The following is a 21,490-nucleotide window of genomic DNA, read 5'->3' on the forward strand; positions in this document are numbered from 1 at the left end:
GCCTCTTCCACCGGAGGGATAGCGTTGTAGCCTTTCTCAGCCGCGCCGTCAACTTGTGAGAGCGTCGAAGAAGCCTGAGACGAGACCCTCGCGGAGAATGGCGCGTTCCAGGACTTCGCGAGCTCCTCGTGAAGCTCTGGCAGAAAGGGTGCAGTCCTGGAGGTGGGCGCACGGCGGCGACTGTTTAGGAAGCATCCGTCAAGTCGGTTCGGCGCTGCCACCTTGGGCGGGGCCCATTCGAGGCCTAGCTGCTCGACAGCCCGGGTGAGAAGGCGCAAGAGTTCGGCGTCCTCACCCACTCGAGAGCGTCCGGAGCCCCGGACTGAAGAGGTCGCGGAAGACCAGTCCTCGCTGTCGGAAGCCATGATGGAGCAGCTGTCGGCGCGTTCCGCGGCCGCATCCGCCTCATCCCCGGAGGCGGCAACAGAAATGGCGGCCTGGGGTGGGGGCGGGGAAGGCGAGAGTGAAGCGGGCGGGAAAGGTTCCGGCGAGCTTCTCTCGGCGAACTCCGTAGTCCGCTGCGAGCGGCGCTTCTTTTTGCGTGGCGTAGCAGGGACTGGAGGGATATCATCGTCGAACAGGACGAGTCGAGCCCGCAGGGTCGACATCGTCAGTTCTTCGCACTCCGGGCATCCGCCGGCGAGAAGTGCGGCGGCGGCGTGATCACGGCCCAGGCAGAGAGCGCAGATCACATGGCGGTCCCCGGAGCTGAGCTGCGCGTGACACGAGCCGCAGGTGGAACGAGACATTTTGTATCAAACGCTCGGCTCTTTTTGTGAAAAGTGTGACGCAGCGGCGACAACACTTGAGCGTAAAGGATATGGGCTGCCGGATAGCAGAGCAGGCACGGATGGCTGAAGGTGGCGCGATGCTGCCGGCTTCCTCAGGCGCTGTCCTCTGCTTGCTTGTCTGCGCGGTCACGGCGGCGGGTTCCAGATCCAGCGATGCGAAGGGCTTCGCTGAAGAAAAGAAAATCGAATATGCAGCCCGTGAGCCCTGCTTATATACACGTGGCCACGCCCCACCTGTAGGCAAATGAAGCCAGGTGGGCGCGAAGCGCCCTCATTGGTCGCCACGTCACGCGGGCTCACCAATAGGCTGCTGCAGTTGCCAGCAGAGCAGCCAATAGCACGCTGGAATAGCCTGCTATGGTCTGCCAGGCTGCCGCACTGCGTTGACAATGTTACAAAATTAAGGATAATTTGGGGTTTTTCAGAAATCTCGAAGAAAGAATACTTTCCCGTAGCGTAAGGAACTTACGCAATACGAGAGAACCTCTCGTAAGAGAACTAATCATTTCTGTTTCTGCATTCAGCCTATGGGGACTTGAACGAACGACTCAAAGACTCGAGAGATGAACTAATCATTTCTGTTTCTGCATTCAGCCTATGGGAACTTGAACGAACGACTCAAAGACTCGAGAGATGAACTAATCATTTCTGTTTCTGCATTCAGCCTATGGGGACTTGAACGAACGACTCAAAGACTCGAGAGATGAACTAATCATTTCTGTTTCTGCATTCAGCCTATGGGGACTTGAACGAACGACTCAAAGACTCGAGAGATGAACTAATCATTTCTGTTTCTGCATTCAGCCTATGGGGACTTGAACGAACGACTCAAAGACTTGAGAGATGAACTAATCTTTTCTGTTTCTGCATTCAGCCTATGGGGACTTGAACGAATGACTCAAAGACTCGAAATGAACTGATCAAATCTGTTTCCGGTGACTGGGATTTGATGAACGAATGACTCAAACCCGAGACTCGAGATGAACTGATCAAATCTGTTTCCAGACGCATGTGTATTACACGGCTGTCACGGCCAGATCAGAGCATCAGACATGACGGAACTAACGGCTCGAACCTGAAGACAGACACGAGAGGTAAACGATTTGAAAAAAAGAAGAAGAACGATTTGGATCGGGAGGTGAGGTGAACTAACAGACTGCATACATAGCCTGAATCAAGCTAAGCCATTAATTTATAATTTATTTCTCAAAGTTTGGCCATGGCTGCATTAGCTTATAGTTCATTTTTTTATTCCAAAAGTACTAAATGTGTTTAAAAATGAAAAATGTAACATTTTAATTAGATTCTGCTGAAATGAACGAAATGACTTGAAAAAAGATTTGTTCATTTTGCTGAACGAGATTCAAAGATCCAAGTCAGTAAAATGATCCGAACTTCCCATCACTAGTCTCCACCTCCAACAGTACCAGCTGGGTATATAATGAACATGAGAGTGTGTATCCATAAAAGACCAAAGAATATCAACAGAAGAACTTCAAGCAAAGAAACTCCTCAAGGTGAGGAAACATTTCATTTATTTTTCAAATATGTATAATTTAGACCAAAAAAAAACATGTTCTCATTTATTGTAGTCACAGTAAGAATGAGTCTAACTCATGCTAACTTGGTAACTTAAAACATTTATTAAATGTTTAACACAATTTGTTAACCTGACAAAATGTTTTGTGAAAGGCATTTAAATTAGGCCTATAAGATTGAACTGAACTTTTTTCACAGATTAATACATCTAATATTAACATACACAATGTCAGAAAAACACATACTCTAAACAATAGAAATTCATATTTGTAATACTTGAAGTAATACAAAATATTATATATTTTATATAATATTAAGTAATAAATAATTTGATTAGTCAAATACAGTCGCAGCCAAAGTCAAACACTCATTACCAGAAAATAGTTGCTGCTACAAAAGATGGCTGAAAGAAAATCTCACTATTATGCAAGTGAATCAATTGAATTTTGTGAAAATATAACCACTTAAGTGCACTTACACATATTAAATTCATATAAAATAAACGGCTAACTACAACTACAAGTGGGCAAATACAACTTTTTATTTTAATGATGTATTAGTAAATGTTAAAATTAACATTAACAACAATTAATAAGTGCAGTTAATTATCAGTTCATGTTAACTAATGCAGTTAACTAATGTTAACTAATGAAACCTTATTTTAAAGTGTGTTACCAATAAATGTAATGTTTCTTTACAAAGTGACATCGCCATCCACGGGCCTTGCATAAATAATAGAGTGCCCTATGTGAATGGGGATCATTTTTTATTCATGTTGTCGTCTTTTGGAAGTAAAACACTTTATTTCCCCCCATTTTTAGTACATTGTTGTCTTATAAACATATCCTCAGCCAGTTCCTTCTGCTTAAATGAGTAATAGCTGGCACCCATTAGGCTGCTATGGGAGGATAGAGAGGAGCACGGGAAATTCGTTTTTTTTTCTCATTAATTTATCCTTTATTCCTTATCCTTAATTCGTATTCCTTTTGAAACATTATATCTCTCAGAGACACATGCAACATGTCGAACTCTGACAGAAAGAAGATCAACTCAGAGTCTAAACGGACTGAAGAATCACATGCACATTCCAAAAGGTTAGTGTCATAATCAACACTATCTATGAGGGAGGGATGAGCGGGGTTTAAACATTTCCACACATGCCAGCAAAACAAAATTTACAGTAGTCATAGCCATATCAACACTATACATAGAACAAATTGTGCCAAAATTAAAAATAAAATAAAAAATAAAATAATGAATTAATTAATGGGGGGATAATGCAGAACTTTTTTTGTTTTTGAAAACATAGTAGTTTTTTTTAATTTCAGTGTTTAGTGTTCATTTAAAACAAGACAAATCTGCTATTATTTGAATCTCCAATCTGTTGAGAGGAAATGACAGTTGGGTTAATGTCTAAACCCAATGTTTGTTTGATGTCAAGCTGCAACATCAGACAGACATTGAATTTTGGTTGCAATAAGCAAAAAAATCCCCCCCAAAAATAAGGGTGAAATGTATGGCAGCACAATACATCTCTGAAGATCTCAGCAGAGGAGAATTAAACAACTCCACAAACAGCATTACCAGCTTCACACATTACTGACCAGACTGACTTTATCTCTGTCAGACGTCTACAGAAGTTGAGAATTTTTGTTGTTTATGTTTTATTATAAATAAGTGTTTGGTTTATCTTGTTAGTTTTACTCTGGCTGCTGTAACTGTTTGTTATGGCGAGAGCAAGAGAAAATGTCATCAGATGGTATTGTCTACTTCTACTAGTGGTCTATTTCACTGATGTCTGTAGTGTTAAAGTATTTTATAGGACATGATGTGACGTTGTCCCCTTGTGGTTTGGCTGGGGAAGTGGTAAACCTGGCACTGTAATAAAGTTGTTGTAATAAAATCTCTCCCCGTGCTTATTTGTTAAGTTAGAACCACTTAACTCTACATGGTGTCAGAAAACTTCAGTTACTCAAGTTGGGTGAACACGAGAAGTGGTTTTGCCGATTTAACTTGAGAAAGCTCACGTAAATTTTAGTCAGTAAGTCTGAAGTTTAGCTAGCTTGCAAAGCTAATGTGACTCGTAGTTAACATTTGCGGCAGACAAGAAGGAAAGAAAATGGAGCGATTCCAGATCCCCCCCACCACCCAAGTTTGACTTCACAAAGCCAGAAGAGTGGCCCAAGTGGATTAGAAGATTTGAGAGATTCCGGATTGCATCGGGTCTAGAGCTACAGCTGGATGAAAACCAGGTGAACTTTAATCTATACTATGGGGGACGAGGCGGAAGATATCGTGACTTCACTTTGTATGACGGAGGAGGCAAGCGTGTACAACACTGTCAAAGAGAAGCTAGAAGGACATTTCGTGGTGAGGAGAAATGTTATTCTTGAGCGTGCCAAATTCAACCAGAGACAGCAAGAACAAGGAGAGACTGTGGACAGTTTTATCACTGCACTCCACTGCTTGTCAGAACACTACTGTTCTTCTCAATCAGCGGAATGCTGTGCCACCTCCGCGAGCTGGAGCTAGGAAGAGGACGGCTCAGATTTCTTTTACACCTGCTCCTTCGGCTGAAGGTTCGTGGATGTTTCAAAGGTGCCGGAAAACTCGGAGGAAATCTCTGTCACCATCAAAACCGGTTTCCCCCACTTGCAATCGCTCTGTGAGTAGATGTTTGAGTTTAACACCACGTTCAAACTCGTCTTCGTCGATCAATGACTCTACTACTGTGTTCAGATATAATTATATAAATATAATTAAGATATAATTGTTGTTATTGGAGACTCGTTAATAAAACATTTGAAGATTGCCCTGTCCCATGGTAAACCTCACATGTACTGTTTTCCCGGAGCTCGAGTTGCTGATGTCACAAACCAAGTGCCCTCAGTGCTGTCGAAACATAAGAGTTTCAGTACTGTGGTTCTTCCCGTCGGGGTGAATGATATTCGTCAACAACATTCAGAAATACTCAAAAGAGATTTTGTTTCCCTAGTTGAGTCTGTTCGGGCTTTCGCCTGTAATGTGAGGATTATTGTTTCAGGTCCTTTACCAATGCTTAGGATAAGCAGTGAAATTTTCAGTAGGCTCTCAGCATTAAATGACTGGTTATTGAGATTTTGTGATGAACTGGGATTTATTTTGGGAGAGAACACGATTTTAATGTGTAGATGGTCTCCATCTTAATAAAGCTGGTGTTTGCATCTTATCTGATAATATTAGAATGAAGATGATAAATTAATGACTTCTAGATCAATCTTTGGGTTTATGTACTGACAAATCTTCTGTAGTGAGTCTCACTTCCAGAAAAGATGACATACTAGCCGATTCTATCCCTTGTATTGTGAGCTATAACAGGCAAGTAGTTAGAAAAAATACTTCAGTTAATCTAAATAACCTTCTTGCAACTTGTATTTCACCAGCAATTACTGCTAAGATGTCTTTGTTAAATGTGAGGTCACTGTCTAATAAGACTTTCATTTTGAATAATTGTATTACATCTCTTAATTTAGATTTTTTGTTTTTGACAGAAACTTGGTTAAAGAATGAAGAGCATACCCAATTTAATGAGTTGTGTCCTCAAAATTAGTACTTTATTAAGCCAAGGCCAAGTGGTCGTGGTGGTGGCATTGCTGCTATTTTTAAAGATTGTTTTATGTGTTCTGAGCAAACTGATTCAGTTCCCTTTCGTTCAGTCACTACGACGTACGTTAGGGGCTAACGAATTGTGGTTTCGCTTAGAAGCCTATCCTCTTCGAGCATATAGAAAACGCCCAATGGCGTGCCAATGCCATGGGGCATGCGGAATTTGCATACGTAACTCCGCCTCACCGCGTGAGTATAATAGGAAGTACGTGGCAATATCGCATTATGTTTCTGCTTTCGGAGCCAAGAGTACCTACCTCTTCACTCCTCACAAGCCTTCTGAGACTCTGTCAGCTTCTTCGAGACGAGCAGATTTCCAGTCGGTGTTGGTGTGACGGCACGTTCCAGTGATCGCATACTTCCTGCCTGCTGATCTGCGCGGTGGTCTGCTAGACGGCTGGTGTGTGTTTCCCTGGGCGCTTCGGCATCGACTGCGAGGCAAAAAGAGCTTGCGCGTGGCACGTCTTTTTCAAGACGGTTCGCCCGTGCACTTCCGGGTGCGATCGATCTCCATTGCTGTCTATGGGCACATTCACTGCTCGACGTGTTTGGGCTTCAGCGTGTTCGGGCAGTGATTGTGGATGTGTCATGTTCCCACTGCGGGAACGTGATCATCGCGATGTCACGGTCCAGACTCAGTGATCTCCACGAGGAGAGAGAGTCCCCTCTGCCACACCCCAATCTACTGTCTCTGAGAGAAGAGAGGTGGTACTTTGGCTGGTGGCCAGGGTGATCTGAGGGCGGTGCTGTGGTATTAAGAACCCCGACGATACGTTCCTCGGGCCACGCCCCCCTCTCGCACATCGCTTCCCGCGAGTGCTGGACTGAAACAGCGGCCTCGTTTGTTTCGTTCACACTCCAGATAGCACTGAGATGTTGATCGCCGCATCCCAAGGTGGGCTAGAGTCCTTTGGGGATGACGATTAGGTTGTGTTCCGCCTTCGGGTGTGCCAGCGCTGCCTGATCCGACCTAGAGTTGACAGCCATGTTATCTCGGGCAGCCACGATCCTCGCACTGGTGTGGAACTCCGCCCTGTCGCGAGTGCTCGTGGTTGCGCGATCGGTTTTGGGGGCGGCACCCGACAGCTGTTGGGCCCCATCCCCAATGCCTTTCGCTCCCGAGGTGCATGAGGAGATCACGCGGTCCCGGAAGTCCCTGTGCTTCCCGTGACCGTTTGGTGGTCTCCTCCGCCTTCTCTGCCCTTGATGGGGCCGCGGCCTAGGGTACACTGGGTCCTGCAGAGCTATGGGGCAGGCCGCCGCCCCTTTGCATATGCACAAGGGTGGAGCTGACCCAGGGCTCTTCGATGAGCTGCGTGCTGCCACTGATCCCGCCCTCTGGGTGGTGAAGGTGGCCACACGTTCCCTCGGTCGGGCGATGTCCACAGCTGTGGTCCGGGAGAATTTCCTGGCCTTACCTGGTCATATGGGTGGGTTGAGTGAGCCCGCCTCCTCAACTCGCCCATATCCCAGGCTGGCCTCTTCGACGGCGCGGCTGAGAACTGCGCCCAGCGGTTCTCTGCCGCCCCAGAGCAGACTGAGGCTGTAACACGTACTGCCCCGGCGGCTAGCTGCTGCACCAGCCGCCGGCTCAGTCGCCTCAGTCTGCGGTTAACCAGGCTGGAGGCGGACAACCCAGAGATGGGTCCCAGTTCTTTCCAGGGGATGGTAGCAGGGCCTCTCCTTCCCCCGGGGAAGGCCCAGGGAAAATCCTTCTGCTGCTGGCCCCCGGGCTGGCGGCACTTGGAAAGAACTGTGTCCCCATCTCTGAGGTCCCAGAGACCGGTGATGGCAGTGTGTGCCGCCCCCCGGGCCGCGTCGCTCTCATCCCTCTCTGTCACCAGCCTCCTCTCAGAGCAGACCCCAGTGGAACGAGCGTCCTTCCCTGGTCTCCTCTGTCAGGACGCAGCCGTTAACTGTGCCCCCACACCGGGACGCTACGCCTCCCATGGCCGGGCCGGTAACGCTGCCTCGCTGCCCCACCCTGGGTACGTCTGTGGTTCGAGCGACCCTGTTGGTCAGTTCCTGGAGCCTGGCTACAGCTTCAGGGGCTATCCGCTGGATCGCAAAGGCCATCAGGCTCGGCTACGCAATTCAGCTTACCGGCGAGCACGCACGCAGTCTCTGCTGACTTGCCTCTGTCAATTCGAGAGCAAGAGTGCGGTTCCACTGAAACTTTTTCAGAGGCTCCTGGGGCATATGGCATCTGCAGCTGTGGTGACGCCGCTCAAATTGCTTCATTTGAGATCGCTTCAGCATTGGTTTCGCGATCGAGTCCCGAGGTGGGCATGGCAGTCTGGCACACTCCGGGTACAAGTGACTCGGGCCTGCCTTCAGACTCTCACCCCGTGGTCGAACCTCAGTTTTCTACGGGTCGGTGTGCCCTTAGAACGAGTTTCCAGGCATGTTGTCGTATCGACAGATGCCTCTGCCACGGGTTGGGATTCTCGCCAAGAAGACCCCTGGAAATGCCCGATCGTGTCCGTGCTCTCCTTCCTCCAAGAGGGGTTGGAGCGAAGGCTGTCTCCCTCCACCCTTAAGGTTTATGTGGCCGCAATATCTGCCTACCACGATCTCTTGGGGGACAAAAAGTCAGCACGACCTTATCATCAGGTTCCTGAGGGGGGCGAGGAGACTGAATCCTCCTCGCTCTTCTCTCGTGCCCTCTTGGGACCTCGCAGTAGTTCTAAATGCTCTGCAGAGGCCTCCCTTTGAGCCTTTGCGGTCGGTTGATATTAAGTTCCTGTCGATGAAGACGGCTCTGATGACTGCATTGGCCTCTGTTAGAGGGTCGAGGACCTGCAGGCATTTTCGGTTGACGAAGCGTGCCTGGAATTCGGGCCGGCTAACTCTCACGTGATCCTGAGACCCCGGCCTGGATATGTGCCCAAGGTTCCCACCACTCCGTTCAAAGACCAGCTGGTGAACCTGCAAGCGCTGCCTTTGGAGGAGGCAGACCCAGCCTTGGCATTGCTCTGTCCAGTACGCGCCCTCCATGCTTACGTAGACAGCACGCAGTGTTTCAGGACCTCAGACCAGCTCTTTGTCTGTTATGGTGAAGAGCGGAAGGAAATTGCTCTATCAAAGCAAAGGTTGTCTCACTGGATAGTGGACACCATTGTTTTGGCTTACCAGCAGCAAGGTCGACCATGTCCCCTTGGGGTCAGGGCACATTCCACTCGGAGTGTGGCCTCCTCTTGGGCCTTAGCGCATGGCGCCTCGCTAACAGACATCTGCAGAGCTGCAGGCTGGGCGACACCTAACACATTCGCCAGATTCTACAATCTCCGAGTGGAGCCAGTGTCCGACTATGTACTCACTCCCCCAAAGGGGCCGGTAATGGGCCAGGCTCAGGTGTCTTCGCTTGCTCGCCATTCCACTCCACGGACTGGATACGTGCGATAATTTTCATCAGGTGAGCTTCCCCGAGATCCCTGAGTTCCTCCAGCACTGCTTACGCGATACCTGTGTGTCTGCCCTCTTACGAGCCCAGACCCTCGTGTCCGGCCAGGTGCCCTGTGTGCATGGTTCCCCTCCGGCGACCCCCACACGTGTATTTCCACCGTAAGCCTCCTTAGCGAGCAGGTGTCTTTCCCTTGGCAAGTCCCTGCCACCCCTAGGGTTAAAAATCCCCCTGCGGTTGGTACCCTAGAGTTTTCCATATGCAGCCCTTAGCGGGTCATATGTGTACTCTTAAGTCCTCCCTACGGACAGGCATCTTTGCATTCCTTCACTGGGATATGCTTCCCAGTGTACCTTTGTAATCCTGTGTTAAGCGTGAGTCCTTCGTCCGTATTAGTCTTACGACAGATAACTCTCACCTACGCAGGGCACTGGAAGACAGCTGAGTGGATTTTATTGGAACCCCCATTCGTTAGTCACTAACGTACGTCGTATTGACTGAACGAAAGGGAACGTCTCGGTTACGGATGTAACCCTCGTTCCCTGAGGAGGGAACGGAGACGTACGTTCTGTTGCCACAACAGCTGTGCTACCTGGAACACAGGAGTTCAGTCTTGGCTCCTCAGCTGGTAACATAATGCGATATTGCCACGTACTTCCTGTTACGTATGCAAATTCTGCATGCCCCATGGCATTGGCACGCCATTGGCCGTTTTCTATATGCTCGAAGATGATAGGCTTCTAAGCGAAACCCCCATTCGTTAGTCACTAACGTACGTGTCCGTTCCCTCCTCAGGGAACGAGGGTTACATCCGTATCCGAGACGTTTTTTCTTCTTTTGTAGTTTTGCAGTTTAAGATATTGGGGGAAGATCCAATACTCTGTTGTGTGATTTATCGTCCACCTAATTCTAATGCTAATTTTAAAAATTAATTTGCTGAAAGGCTTTCTGATTTAATTTTTTATTATGACAAGATGATTATTGTTGGAGATTTTAATATTCATGTTGATAGGGTAAATGATTATGCAGCTGATGAATTTCTAAAAATCACTCAATATTTCAATTTAGAACAACATGTGTCAGGCTCTACGCATAGCCATGGCCATACATTAGATTTAGTTTTTACTTTTGGATTAGCACCAAATCATTTTTTATAATAGAAGAGAGTGCGATATCTGATCATAAAAACATTATATTTGATATTCAATTGGCGGTAGAACGAAACAACATTAAGACAAGTGGTACTTATTTATCTCGTGTTATAAACCCAGAAGTTGCTGATAAATTCTCAGCAAGTTTTTATGCTTCAGCGGTTGACTGGGCTTATGATGCAACTACAGTTGATCAGCTGATTGATTTTAGCAGTCTTTGTTCCTCAATATTAGACTCAGTGACCCCAGTTAAAATAAAAACTAAGTCTCTAGCTAATCAAGTACCATGGATAAATTAAGATATTCGTATATTAAAGAGAAAGTGTAGGAAAGCTGAACGAATTTGGAAATCAACTAGACTTCATGTTAATTTTGAGAACTGGAAGGTTTCACTGTTGCTTTTTAATAAGACAAAAAAAGTTGTTAAAGTTGTGAGATCTGTTTATTTTTCTAACTTGATAGATAATAACCGTCACAATTCCAAGTTTTTATTTAATGTTATAAATTAACTGACAAACCCGCGGCCTAGCATTACCTTGAGTCTGATAGACTGTAGGTCTTTTATGAATATTTTTGTGGATAAGTTCGCAAATATAAGGGCTTAAATTTTGCCTCCTTTGGTTCAAAATGAGGATCATTTATCTTGTAGAATGGTATTGTTGGATTCCTTTTCACCTGTATCCGAGCAAGATATTTCTGAGATTGTGAAACATTTGAAACCTTTGAGTTGTCTTAATGATGTGGTTCCTGTTAGAATGTTCAAGGAAGTGATTGGAACTAAGTCCCATTTTACTGTCTATAGTGAAAAGTTCTCTTGTCCCTGGATGTGTTCCAGAGGATCTAAAGATGGCGTACAACCGCTCCTGAAGAAGACTTCCTTAGATCCTGCAGTTGTAAACAATTATAGACCCAACTCAAAACTACCTTTTATTTCAAAGGTATTAGAAAAGGCAGTAGCCAATCAATTATTGAAGGTTGTAAATGAAAATTATATTTTTGAGAAATTCCAGTCAGGTTTTAGAACAGGCCATAGTGCCGAAACTGCACTTTTACAAGTTACTAATGATTTATTGATGGCAGAGGATGCTGGTGAATGTTCAGTTTTAGTTCTATTAGATTTGACCGCAGCCTTTGATACAGTGGACCATCCGGTTTTAATTAAAACATTAAAAACATGGGTCAGGGTTTTTGGGGAGGGCATTGGATTGGTTTGTATCTTATTTGTCAAACAGGACATCTGTAGTGTCAGTAGGAGATGAAGTTTCCCAACACTCTGACTTATATGTGGAGTTCCGCAGGGTTCACTTTTAGGACCAATCTTGTTCTCAATTTACATGCTGCCATTAGGTGCAGTAATCAGAAGAAATTATATAAATTTTCATTGTTATGCAGATGACCTACAGTTATACTTATCATTGAGTTCTAAGGATCTAAATAGTCTGGATGTCCTTCAAGCTTGCTTAACTGACATAAAAAATGGGATGGCCTTACATTTTCTGCAGTTAAATACAGAAAAAAACTGAAGTTGTAATAATTGGTCAGAGCTTAAGGAAAAATCAGATTGAGCTTGCTCTAAATGGGGTTTTTCCAAATATTAAGCAGGTAGTTAGAAATTTGGGTGTTTATTCTTATTCTAATGAAAATTTTGAATTTCATGTTAAGAAGCTGATTCAGTCCTGTTTTTTTCAGTTAAGAAACATATCCAAGGTGAGGCAGGTTTTAAATTTTAATGATACAGAGAAGCTTATTCATGCTTTTATATCCTCCCGCCTTGATTATTGTAATGCTTTGTTTTCGTCTTTGAACAATTGCACTTCATCTCGTTTACAATTAGTGCAAAATGCTGCAGCCAGATTACTGACACAAACAAAGATATCTCATCATATTACACCTGTTTTAGAATCTTTACATTGGTTTCCTGTTTATTCAAGGTTTGAGTTTAAGATTTTATTGTTGACATATAAAGCATTAAATGGTTTGGCACCTATATATTTAACTAAGCTCCTGACCCTGATATATCTGAGGTCATCTTTTAACAAGCGGCTGGATGTTCCAAGAACTAGATATAAAACAAAAGGAGATAGAGCATTTGCAGTGAGAGCTCCAAAATTATGTAATAGTTTGCCAATTGATATTAGAACATCTGAATGTGTGTCTGTTTTTAAATGTCGTCTGAAAACTTACTTCTATAGACGTGCTTTTAGTATTCAGTGATGTCCGGGTTTATTGAGGATGATGTGTCGATTAAACTATTATTAAATAGGAATAATCGAAATATCAGAGTTATAATGCCGGAGAGGGGTTTATTGAGGATGCCGTATTGATGAAAATGGAAGCTTTAGCGTAAGTTCTGCCAGGAAGACTTAATTGTCATGTCACTTTAATTTTATCTATCCAATCACATGCTAAATACCTGGGTATAAAAGATCGGTACTTACTCATGTCTGAGTTCGCAGATGCTGACGCTCCCATTCACCGCCATCCTCCCCACCACCTCCAAGTCAAATCCTTCCCTACATCCACCCCACCACCACCAGGATGGTCCCTTCCATACCTCACGTGGGGGTCGGCTGCGCCTCTGCCTTCGTCTTCAGGCAGGATATGCAGAGTCCGGACCCTCAGATTGCGAGCTACGGACGGGGCCTATGCCAATATACTTTATTGCTTGCTGGGTTGTTAATAAATGGATAATTGTCACAGTATTTATTCTCCCGAGTCTTTCTGGCAGAACTATTATTAAAGTGCAATATTCGAAAGATCGGAGGCAACACGCCGGAGACGGGTTTTATTGAGGATGACATATCGATTTAAGAATGATTAAATAGAAATATTCGAACAACAAGAGTAATCACGCCGGAGACAGGTTTATTGAGGATGTCGTGTCGATGAGGCAATTTCAGGGGAGTCTAATTGACACGGTCTCTGCAGACACTTCAGGGTCATGCGTTGGTCATGTCTGGGCGCAGGTCCACCATCTGAACTGGATACGGCCCGGATCCGGCTGACTGCAGTAAACCTCGGGATAAAACAGAGAGACTAACATTAGCGTAGATGCCATTCTTCTGTCATTCTTCTTCATGTCACGAGTACATCAGGTGTTATAGGAAGTGTTCCCGGTTCCGGCTGACCTAGTTAATGCAGCCTAACAATCATTTAATTGAAAAAGTGTTTTATGTGTATGCCACAGAAAAGAGATGTGTTTTTAGTCGAGATTTAAACTGACAGAGTGTGTCTGCTTCCCGTACAATGCTAGGAAGACTGTTCCAGAGTTTAGGTGCTAAATAGGAAAAGGATTGAACGCCTGCTGTTGATTTGGATATTCTAGGTATTATTAACTGGCCAGAATATACAAAGGTGGGTGCTGACTTGTTTCAGTGGAATGATAACCAGAATCTATTGGTGGTAGACTACTTTTCCTGTTTCATTGAGGTAGCTAAACTCACATCAACAACCTCATTAGCAGTAGTGGAACATTGCAAGTCTATCTTCGCCAGGCATGGCATACCGTCCAAGGTCATGACAGATAATGGACCCCAGTTCTCGTCTGAATGCTTCACTCAGTTCACAACACAGTGGGGGTTCACACACACAATGTCCAGCCCCAGATACGCTCAGAGCAATGATGAGGCAGAGCAAGCCGTGTGGACAGTAAAGGCCTCCTCCAGAAGGAAAAAGACCCGTATCTGGCACTCATGGCTTACAGAGCCACACCACTCGCCAACGGGTACAGTCCAGCACAGCTGTTAAAGGGCCGGCAGCTCAGAACAGCAGTTCCGGTCACTCTGTCATCTCTCAACCCAGGCTGGACTGACATAACCAAACTCAAAGAGGAGGAACAGAAAAAGAGACAGAGATTGAGCTGGAACTTCAACAAAAGACACAACAAAACATCTCACAAGACTGACACCAGGCGACCATGTCTGGGTAAAGGACACAAAGGAGAAGGGGACAGTGATAAGACAGGCGGAAGCACCAAGGTCATACGTCATTGACACTCCCAGAGGAAACCTTCCGTTCTACCAGAGCCAGAGCAACTTACTGGTCAGCCAGTGAGGCCAGATCATGCAGAGCAGGGCCCAGTTCAACCATGCAGTCCTGAGCCTCTGGCACATTACCCTGAAAGAGAGAGGCGACCTCCAGGGTACCTGAAGGACTTTGTGATTAAATAGCAGGTACCCCTGGTGAGATTTTACAGAATAAACCCCCACACTCAGTAGAAGGATTGAGCAGTCTACCCCACCTTCTTAGTTCAGATTTTCAGATAATGTTCATATGCTTATTGTTCTTAAGTTGTAGTTTGATTTATAGTTCTATAGGAATATGTATACATATGTATAATAATATGTATCAGTACAACTGATCTTAGAAAGGGGGATGAAGTGGTAAAGGATTTTATAGGACACGATGTGTCGTTGCCCCCTTGTGGTTTGGCTAGGGAAGTGGTAAACCTGGCACTGTAATAAAGTCGTGCTTTGAGAGCACACGTTGGAAATCTCTCTTCGTGCTTATTTGTTAAATTAGAACCACTTAACTCTACAATTTCACCCAGAGTCTATTCTTTTACACTATCATTTTGTGTTGTTATTTATAGCAAGCCTGTAATTCTACATTGTCCACTGAACATTTTGAACTCCAGCAGCTATGAGACTCAATAAAATCAGCATATGAATCTCAACTAGTGATGCAAAGTCCGATTCATTTCCACGAACCGGTTCTTTTCACACAGTTCAGCTTAATGAACCGGTTCAAAAAAACGATTCATAGGTTCCTGACGTCATCAAGCAATAATGACATTATGCATTTCTCAGTGTCATGTTACATCAAGGAAACATTCAAAATAATCTGTGTCAATGCATTTTGAAATAATTGAATAAAGTTATTTGCGTGAATGCATTTTGCTGATTATTGCCTTTCATTGACTTAAGTTAATGGTGTTTGTGTGGTCAGTTTCATTCATAGATCCTTTTTGTCAGACTGACCAATACTGAGTAGCCTAAATCTTGGATAAGATTCCTAAAAGGTTTGCACATACACACATTACAGACATACATAAACGCAGATATGTTACATGTCTAAAGAAGTCTATATAGAAAGAATAAACCTAAGTCTTATAAACGTATACATTTGTTTAACAACTTAAAATATAATCTGCATGCACAATAAACTACAGTAAAATGTTTTTAAATCTCTTGAAAGAAAGGTTTTTGCAGGTTTTAAATGTTATTTAATAACAGTAGTCATAAACATATTTCCTGTAGCCTATGTGCCTCAGACTTGCGTTGCCAACTCAATCATCAGAATCCTCTGCAAACTTCGATGGCTGGTTGAACCGGCTTGTTCGGTTCCTTTTCTGTCCTCGGTTATCCTCTGCAAACTTCGACAGCTGGTTGAACCAGCTTGTTCGGTTCCTTTTCTGTCCTCGGTAATCCTCTGCAAACTTCGACGGCTGGTTGAACCGGCTTGTTCGGTTCCTTTTCTGTCCTCGGTTATCCTCTGCAAACTTCGACAGCTGGTTGAACCGGCTTGTTCGGTTCCTTTTCTGTACTCGGTTGTCCTCTGCAAACTTCGACGGCTGGTTGAACCGGCTTGTTCGGTTCCTTTTCTGTCCTCGGTTATCCTCTGCAAACTTCGACGGGTGGTTGAACCGGCTTGTTCGGATCCTTTTCTGTCATCGGTTATCCTCTGCAAACTTCGATGGCTGGTTGAACCGGCTTGTTCGGTTCCTTTTCTGTCCTCGGTTATCCTCTGCAAACTTCGACAGCTGGTTGAACCGGCTTGTTCGGTTCCTTTTCTGTCCTCGGTTATCCTCTGCAAACTTCGACGGCTGGTTGAACCAGCTTGTTCGGTTCCTTTTCTGTCCTCGGTAATCCTCTGCAAACTTCGACGGCTGGTTGAACCGGCTTGTTCGGTTCCTTTTCTGTCCTCGGTTATCCTCTGCAAACTTCGACAGCTGGTTGAACCGGCTTGTTCGGTTCCTTTTCTGTACTCGGTTGTCCTCTGCAAACTTCGACGGCTGGTTGAACCGGCTTGTTCGGTTCCTTTTCTGTCCTCGGTTATCCTCTGCAAACTTCGACAGCTGGTTGAACCGGCTTGTTCGGTTCCTTTTCTGTCCTCGGTTATCCTCTGCAAACTTCGACGGGTGGTTGAACCGGCTTGTTCGGATCCTTTTCTGTCATCGGTTATCCTCTGCAAACTTCGATGGCTGGTTGAACCGGCTTGTTCGGTTCCTTTTCTGTCCTCGGTTATCCTCTGCAAACTTCGACAGCTGGTTGAACCGGCTTGTTCGGTTCCTTTTCTGTCCTCGGTTATCCTCTGCAAACTTCGACGGCTGGTTGAACCGGCTTGTTCGGTTCCTTTTCTGTCCTCGGTTATCCTCTGCAAACTTCGACAGCTGGTTGAACCGGCTTGTTCGGTTCCTTTTCTGTCCTCGGTTATCCTCTGCAAACTTCGACGGCTGGTTGAACCGGCTTGTTCGGTTCCTTTTCTGTCCTCGGTTCTCCTCTGCAAACTTCGATGGCTGGTTGAACCGGCTTGTTCGGTTCCTTTTCTGTCCTCAGTAATCCTCTGCAAACTTCGACGGCTGGTTGAACCGGCTTGTTCGGTTCCTTTTCTGTCCTCGGTTATCCTCTGCAAACTTCGACAGCTGGTTGAACCGGCTTGTTCGGTTCCTTTTCTGTACTCGGTTATCCTCTGCAAACTTTGACGGCTGGTTGAACCGGCTTGTTCGGTTCCTTTTCTGTCCTCGGTAATCCTCTGCAAACTTCGACAGTTGGACATGCTACTTCGGCTTTTGCGTCATCAACCCAGAACTAAAGATTCAGTTCAATTGATGAACCGGCTCAACCGGTTACTTGCTGAGAACCAGTTCAAAAAAACGATTCATCACTAATCTCAACAATAGTGACATGCTTAATGCCACAATGCATTCTGGGAGCCTTACATGAGTTTTGTATGATGCACCCAGAATGCATTGTGTCACGAAGCATATCACTGTTACTGAGATTCACTGGCTGATTATTCAATATCTGTGTGTATCTTTAAATGTTTTGCTGCACAATCCCACAGATTAGAAACTGCTGGACAATCACTGGACTAGTCAAGAGTCAAAATGCAAACACTGACATTTTCAACCAAATATCAACATCTAAACCTCTGTTAATCTCAAAAAGATCGTCTGTAGACGTCTGACAGAAAAAAGACGTCCGCAGCGTGTCACTGTTTGAGAGCGGTCCTTTTTCACTGTAGTGAGAGCACAGCTGAGATCGCATTACAGCCTATGGTAAGTCCGAAATCACCCCCTAAAGCCTCATTCACTATTCCCTACGTTATCCACTTATATTGTTCACTTGAAGGAGTGAATGAAAATGAGTGAGTTTTGGACAGCCATTGTGTGTACATCGGCTGTACACTCGTTATTGCGGTGCAATGTGGGATTGAATGAGTGCACTTAATAACGTCCACTATGGTTTCGTTCACCACTACAAATGGCTGTGCCCTCAAATAATGCCCTATTTGAGGTTATATGGGGGCGATCTCGGATTCAGCCCTTTATTAGGCTACAGTGGAGAATTCAAACTACACGTGGCGCACGCATGAGAGCGGTTTCTGCGCGGAGCGCCGCGATGAGATTAACAACGTTCTCCACATGGATCATATTATAGCACATATATAGACCGGAGCGAGCGTGTTTACGTTTTTTATGGACATATTTCATATACTCTAGTGCTCTAAACATGAACCAGCAGCGTGTATGCGCACACATTTCATCACGTCTTCTTCAAATGAAATGTATACAAAGGACAGATACATCCGTACAGCTGATCACAACCAAGATGACACAATGGGTTATTCTGCTACACAGAAGTTCTGTGTTAAACTGACGTGTGTTATAATCAGAGACTGTAATAAATGTACTGAAAATATCCTTAGACCGTTTAAATGTTCTTCCTTGTTTCTCCCTCGTTTTGTCAGTTTGTTGTTATTTAGGGTTAGATTTTTAAAATGTTTAAGGTGCCCTCAACTCTTTTTTTTCTCCATGGTCATATTTTAATATTCATGTGTCTAAAATGAGCGTGTTGCAGGTCTGTGTTTTATTGGTTGTTGTCTCCCCACAGCATCATTTTGTGGGGCTTTGTAAACCTGTAGGCCTATTAATACTAGTGTGGAATTTTTTTCTACAATATTCACTCTTCGTGAAGTTTTAGTAACTAATTTCGGGAGGAGCACGTCCAGATAATTAAACCTTCGAAATAATGGAGCACGCCAGATAACGTAATATAATCAAACCAAAGTGGAGCACGCCCAGATAATTAAAACCTAATTAAACATGAGTGGAGCATACTGAACTAATCAATTCAATCAACAACAGGAGTGTTTATATACAGCTGACTCACCTTCCTTTCGTTGACAGTTTCTTAGCATCCCTCCACCACCCCATCTCCTCACTTGATTGAATAAAAAACCTATTAGACATCAACTCAATCCATAACGCAATACAGTCTTGTTCTAGACCAATCCTATCACGGGGGGATACTCTGGGTTCGGGCCAAAATTCCGAGCCCGGAGCCCTCCCCCGGACAGCACGCCAAATACGCATAATCTTTTACTCCATTTAATTTGATGTAAGTGTGAACTCGTGAAATGACAGTAAAATAGGGCATTCTAGTCAATCTACTGCAGTATTTCCTCTCTCAATCAGTAGAAAATGTGGTTAACACCCGGTCATGCATAGGGGGAAAAAATACAGTCATATACTGCGAAACCGATATAATTTTGAAAAATACTGTGATATAAATTTTGGGTCATACCGCCCAGCACTATGTGCAACGAAAGTTTAAAAGCTCAGAAATATATTTTGGTGCCAGTCCGTGTAGGGCTTTAAAAGTATATAAAAGCACTTTGTACTTTATTCTAAAATATAACAAAAATCTGTTTGCTGGGTTGTTGACAAATCAGCAAATTAGCAACAACATGGAAGAGTACATACAATTACAGCCATTGTACACTAATAAATAACTAACTGAAATCCTACTGTTTATACTAAAACAAATCTCTTTTGTAGATCACATCATGATGCCACACTAATGAATCCAGGTCCTCCAGCGCTTTACCAACTGAACACAGAAAGAACATGCATTAATGGAACTAATGAAAAGGTCAGACGGTGGACATATGGACGAAGAGACAGAAACAAGCAGAACAAAGTCATACTGATGGTGGGAGAAACCGGCTCTGGGAAAACCACCCTCATCAACACCATGATCAACCACTTACTGGGAGTGAAGTTTAAGGATCAAAAGTTTTATCAAATCACAGAAGAAGAAAAACATGAAGATCAATCACAATCCCAGACACGCGAGATCACTGTTTATGAGGTGTTTGTTGAAGAAAACCCAACATCTCTGACCATCATTGACACTCCAGGATATGGAGACACTGGAGGATACGAGAAAGATGAAGAGATTTCTGAGTATCTGTTTAGATTATTTTCAGATAAGGATGGGATTGGTTATATTGATGCAGTGTGTTTTGTGATGAAGGCGTCTCAGAATCGTCTCTCTGGAAAAGAGCTTTACATATTTCACTCAGTTCTGTCTCTGTTTGGTAGAGATATAGAGAACAACATCGTGTTTCTACTCACACAGTCAGATGCAGGACCTCCAACAGATGCTCTCAATGCCATTAATAAAGCAGAAATCCCCTGCAGAAGAGATGGGAAAAAACAACCTGTTCACTTCTTATTCAATAACCGACAGAAAGAGAAGAGAGACAAACAGTATGAGCGAGTTTTGAAACCAGCCTGGAAAATGGGAGAGGGAAGCATGAAAGAGTTGTTTACACTCCTGGAAGAAAAGAACAGAAAAAGTGTTCAGATGACATTAGATGTTCTGAAAGAGCGAAAACGACTCGAGGCCTGTGTCTCTAATCTGAGGCAGCGAATCAATGAGAAGGAGTTAAAAACTGAAGAACTGAATCAGATTCAGAAAGCCGTCGAGGAGAACAGAGACAAGATTGAGAGATGTGAAAACTTTCAGTTTACAGTGAAGAAAAGTTACAAAGAAAAAGTGCCCATTGAAAATGAATGGTGGTGGAACAGAAACGCAACCTGCTGCTCCGTCTGTGAGGAAAACTGCCATGAGTGGAACTGCTCCTGGGTCAGTCCCAATGAACTGAGTAAATGTGAAGTCATGGAAAACGGGAACTGCACTGTATGTTCAGGGAAGTGTCTACACAGCGAACATGTCAAAGAGAACAAAAAATATGTGATCAAGACGAAGGACGTCATTATGACATTTGATCAGCTCAAACAGGAGTTTGAACGCACAGATGAAAAGCCCAAACCCAGCTTTGACAAAACAAAATATGACGATGCCATGAAGCAACATGAAAGAAAAATGAAAGAGACTAAGAATAAAACAGAAATAGAAGAAAATCTGAAGAGCGATCTGGAGAAGATTAAAGAAGAAAAGTCCCTCCTGCTGAATGAAGCTTATATGGCCATCATGAGTCTGTCTAAGATCGCATTAAAAGCCGACAGCGCTTTCACTCTTCATCATCTGGATTTCCTGATTCCCAGACTGAAGGAGGAGGGGAAAGATGAATGGGTGAATAACCTGGAGGATCTGAGGAAAGCTGGAGAAGAGCAGAAAAACGTCTAAGGTTACGTATGTAACCTCTGTTCCCTGAGAACAGGGAACGAGCGCTGCGTCTAGCTGACGCTATGGGGAACGCCCTCGGCGTGACTGGTGTCTGAAGCTACTATCGAATCACGGCAAAGTCTTTGACCGACGTCAGCCCATGACGTCATCAACGTGCGACCCGGAAGTATAAAAGGGCGCCGTGCCAACACATACACATCTTCTCGTCTGAAGGGACTGTATGGCAGATAGGCCCTGAAGCATGGCAACGCGACGCAGCGCTCGTTCCCTGTTCTCAGGGAACAGAGGTTACATACGTAACCT

General features: G+C 44.5%; 1 protein-coding gene across 2 annotated transcripts; it reads left to right on the forward strand.

Moving 5' to 3' along the window:
- Nucleotides 1-2,199: 2,199 nt before the first annotated feature.
- On the forward strand, nt 2,200-21,256 carry LOC307120672 (uncharacterized protein). Of its 2 annotated transcripts, XM_079807797.1 has the most exons (3): nt 2,200-2,308; nt 3,338-3,424; nt 19,591-21,256. In XM_079807797.1, the coding sequence occupies exons 2-3, from the start codon at nt 3,351-3,353 to the stop codon at nt 21,185-21,187; spliced, it is 1,671 nt and encodes a 556-aa protein (XP_079663923.1). In that variant the 5' UTR covers nt 2,200-2,308; nt 3,338-3,350; the 3' UTR covers nt 21,188-21,256. The 2 variants fall into 2 exon arrangements, with proteins under 2 accessions (XP_079663923.1, XP_079663924.1); XM_079807798.1 differs by lacking the exon at nt 3,338-3,424 and having other exon boundaries at nt 2,271-2,308.
- The last annotated feature ends 234 nt before the right edge of the window (nt 21,257-21,490 follow it).

This window comes from Gobio gobio (genome assembly GCF_949357685.1).
Source record: "Gobio gobio genome assembly, chromosome: 2".
Taxonomy (NCBI): Eukaryota; Metazoa; Chordata; class Actinopteri; order Cypriniformes; family Gobionidae; genus Gobio; species Gobio gobio.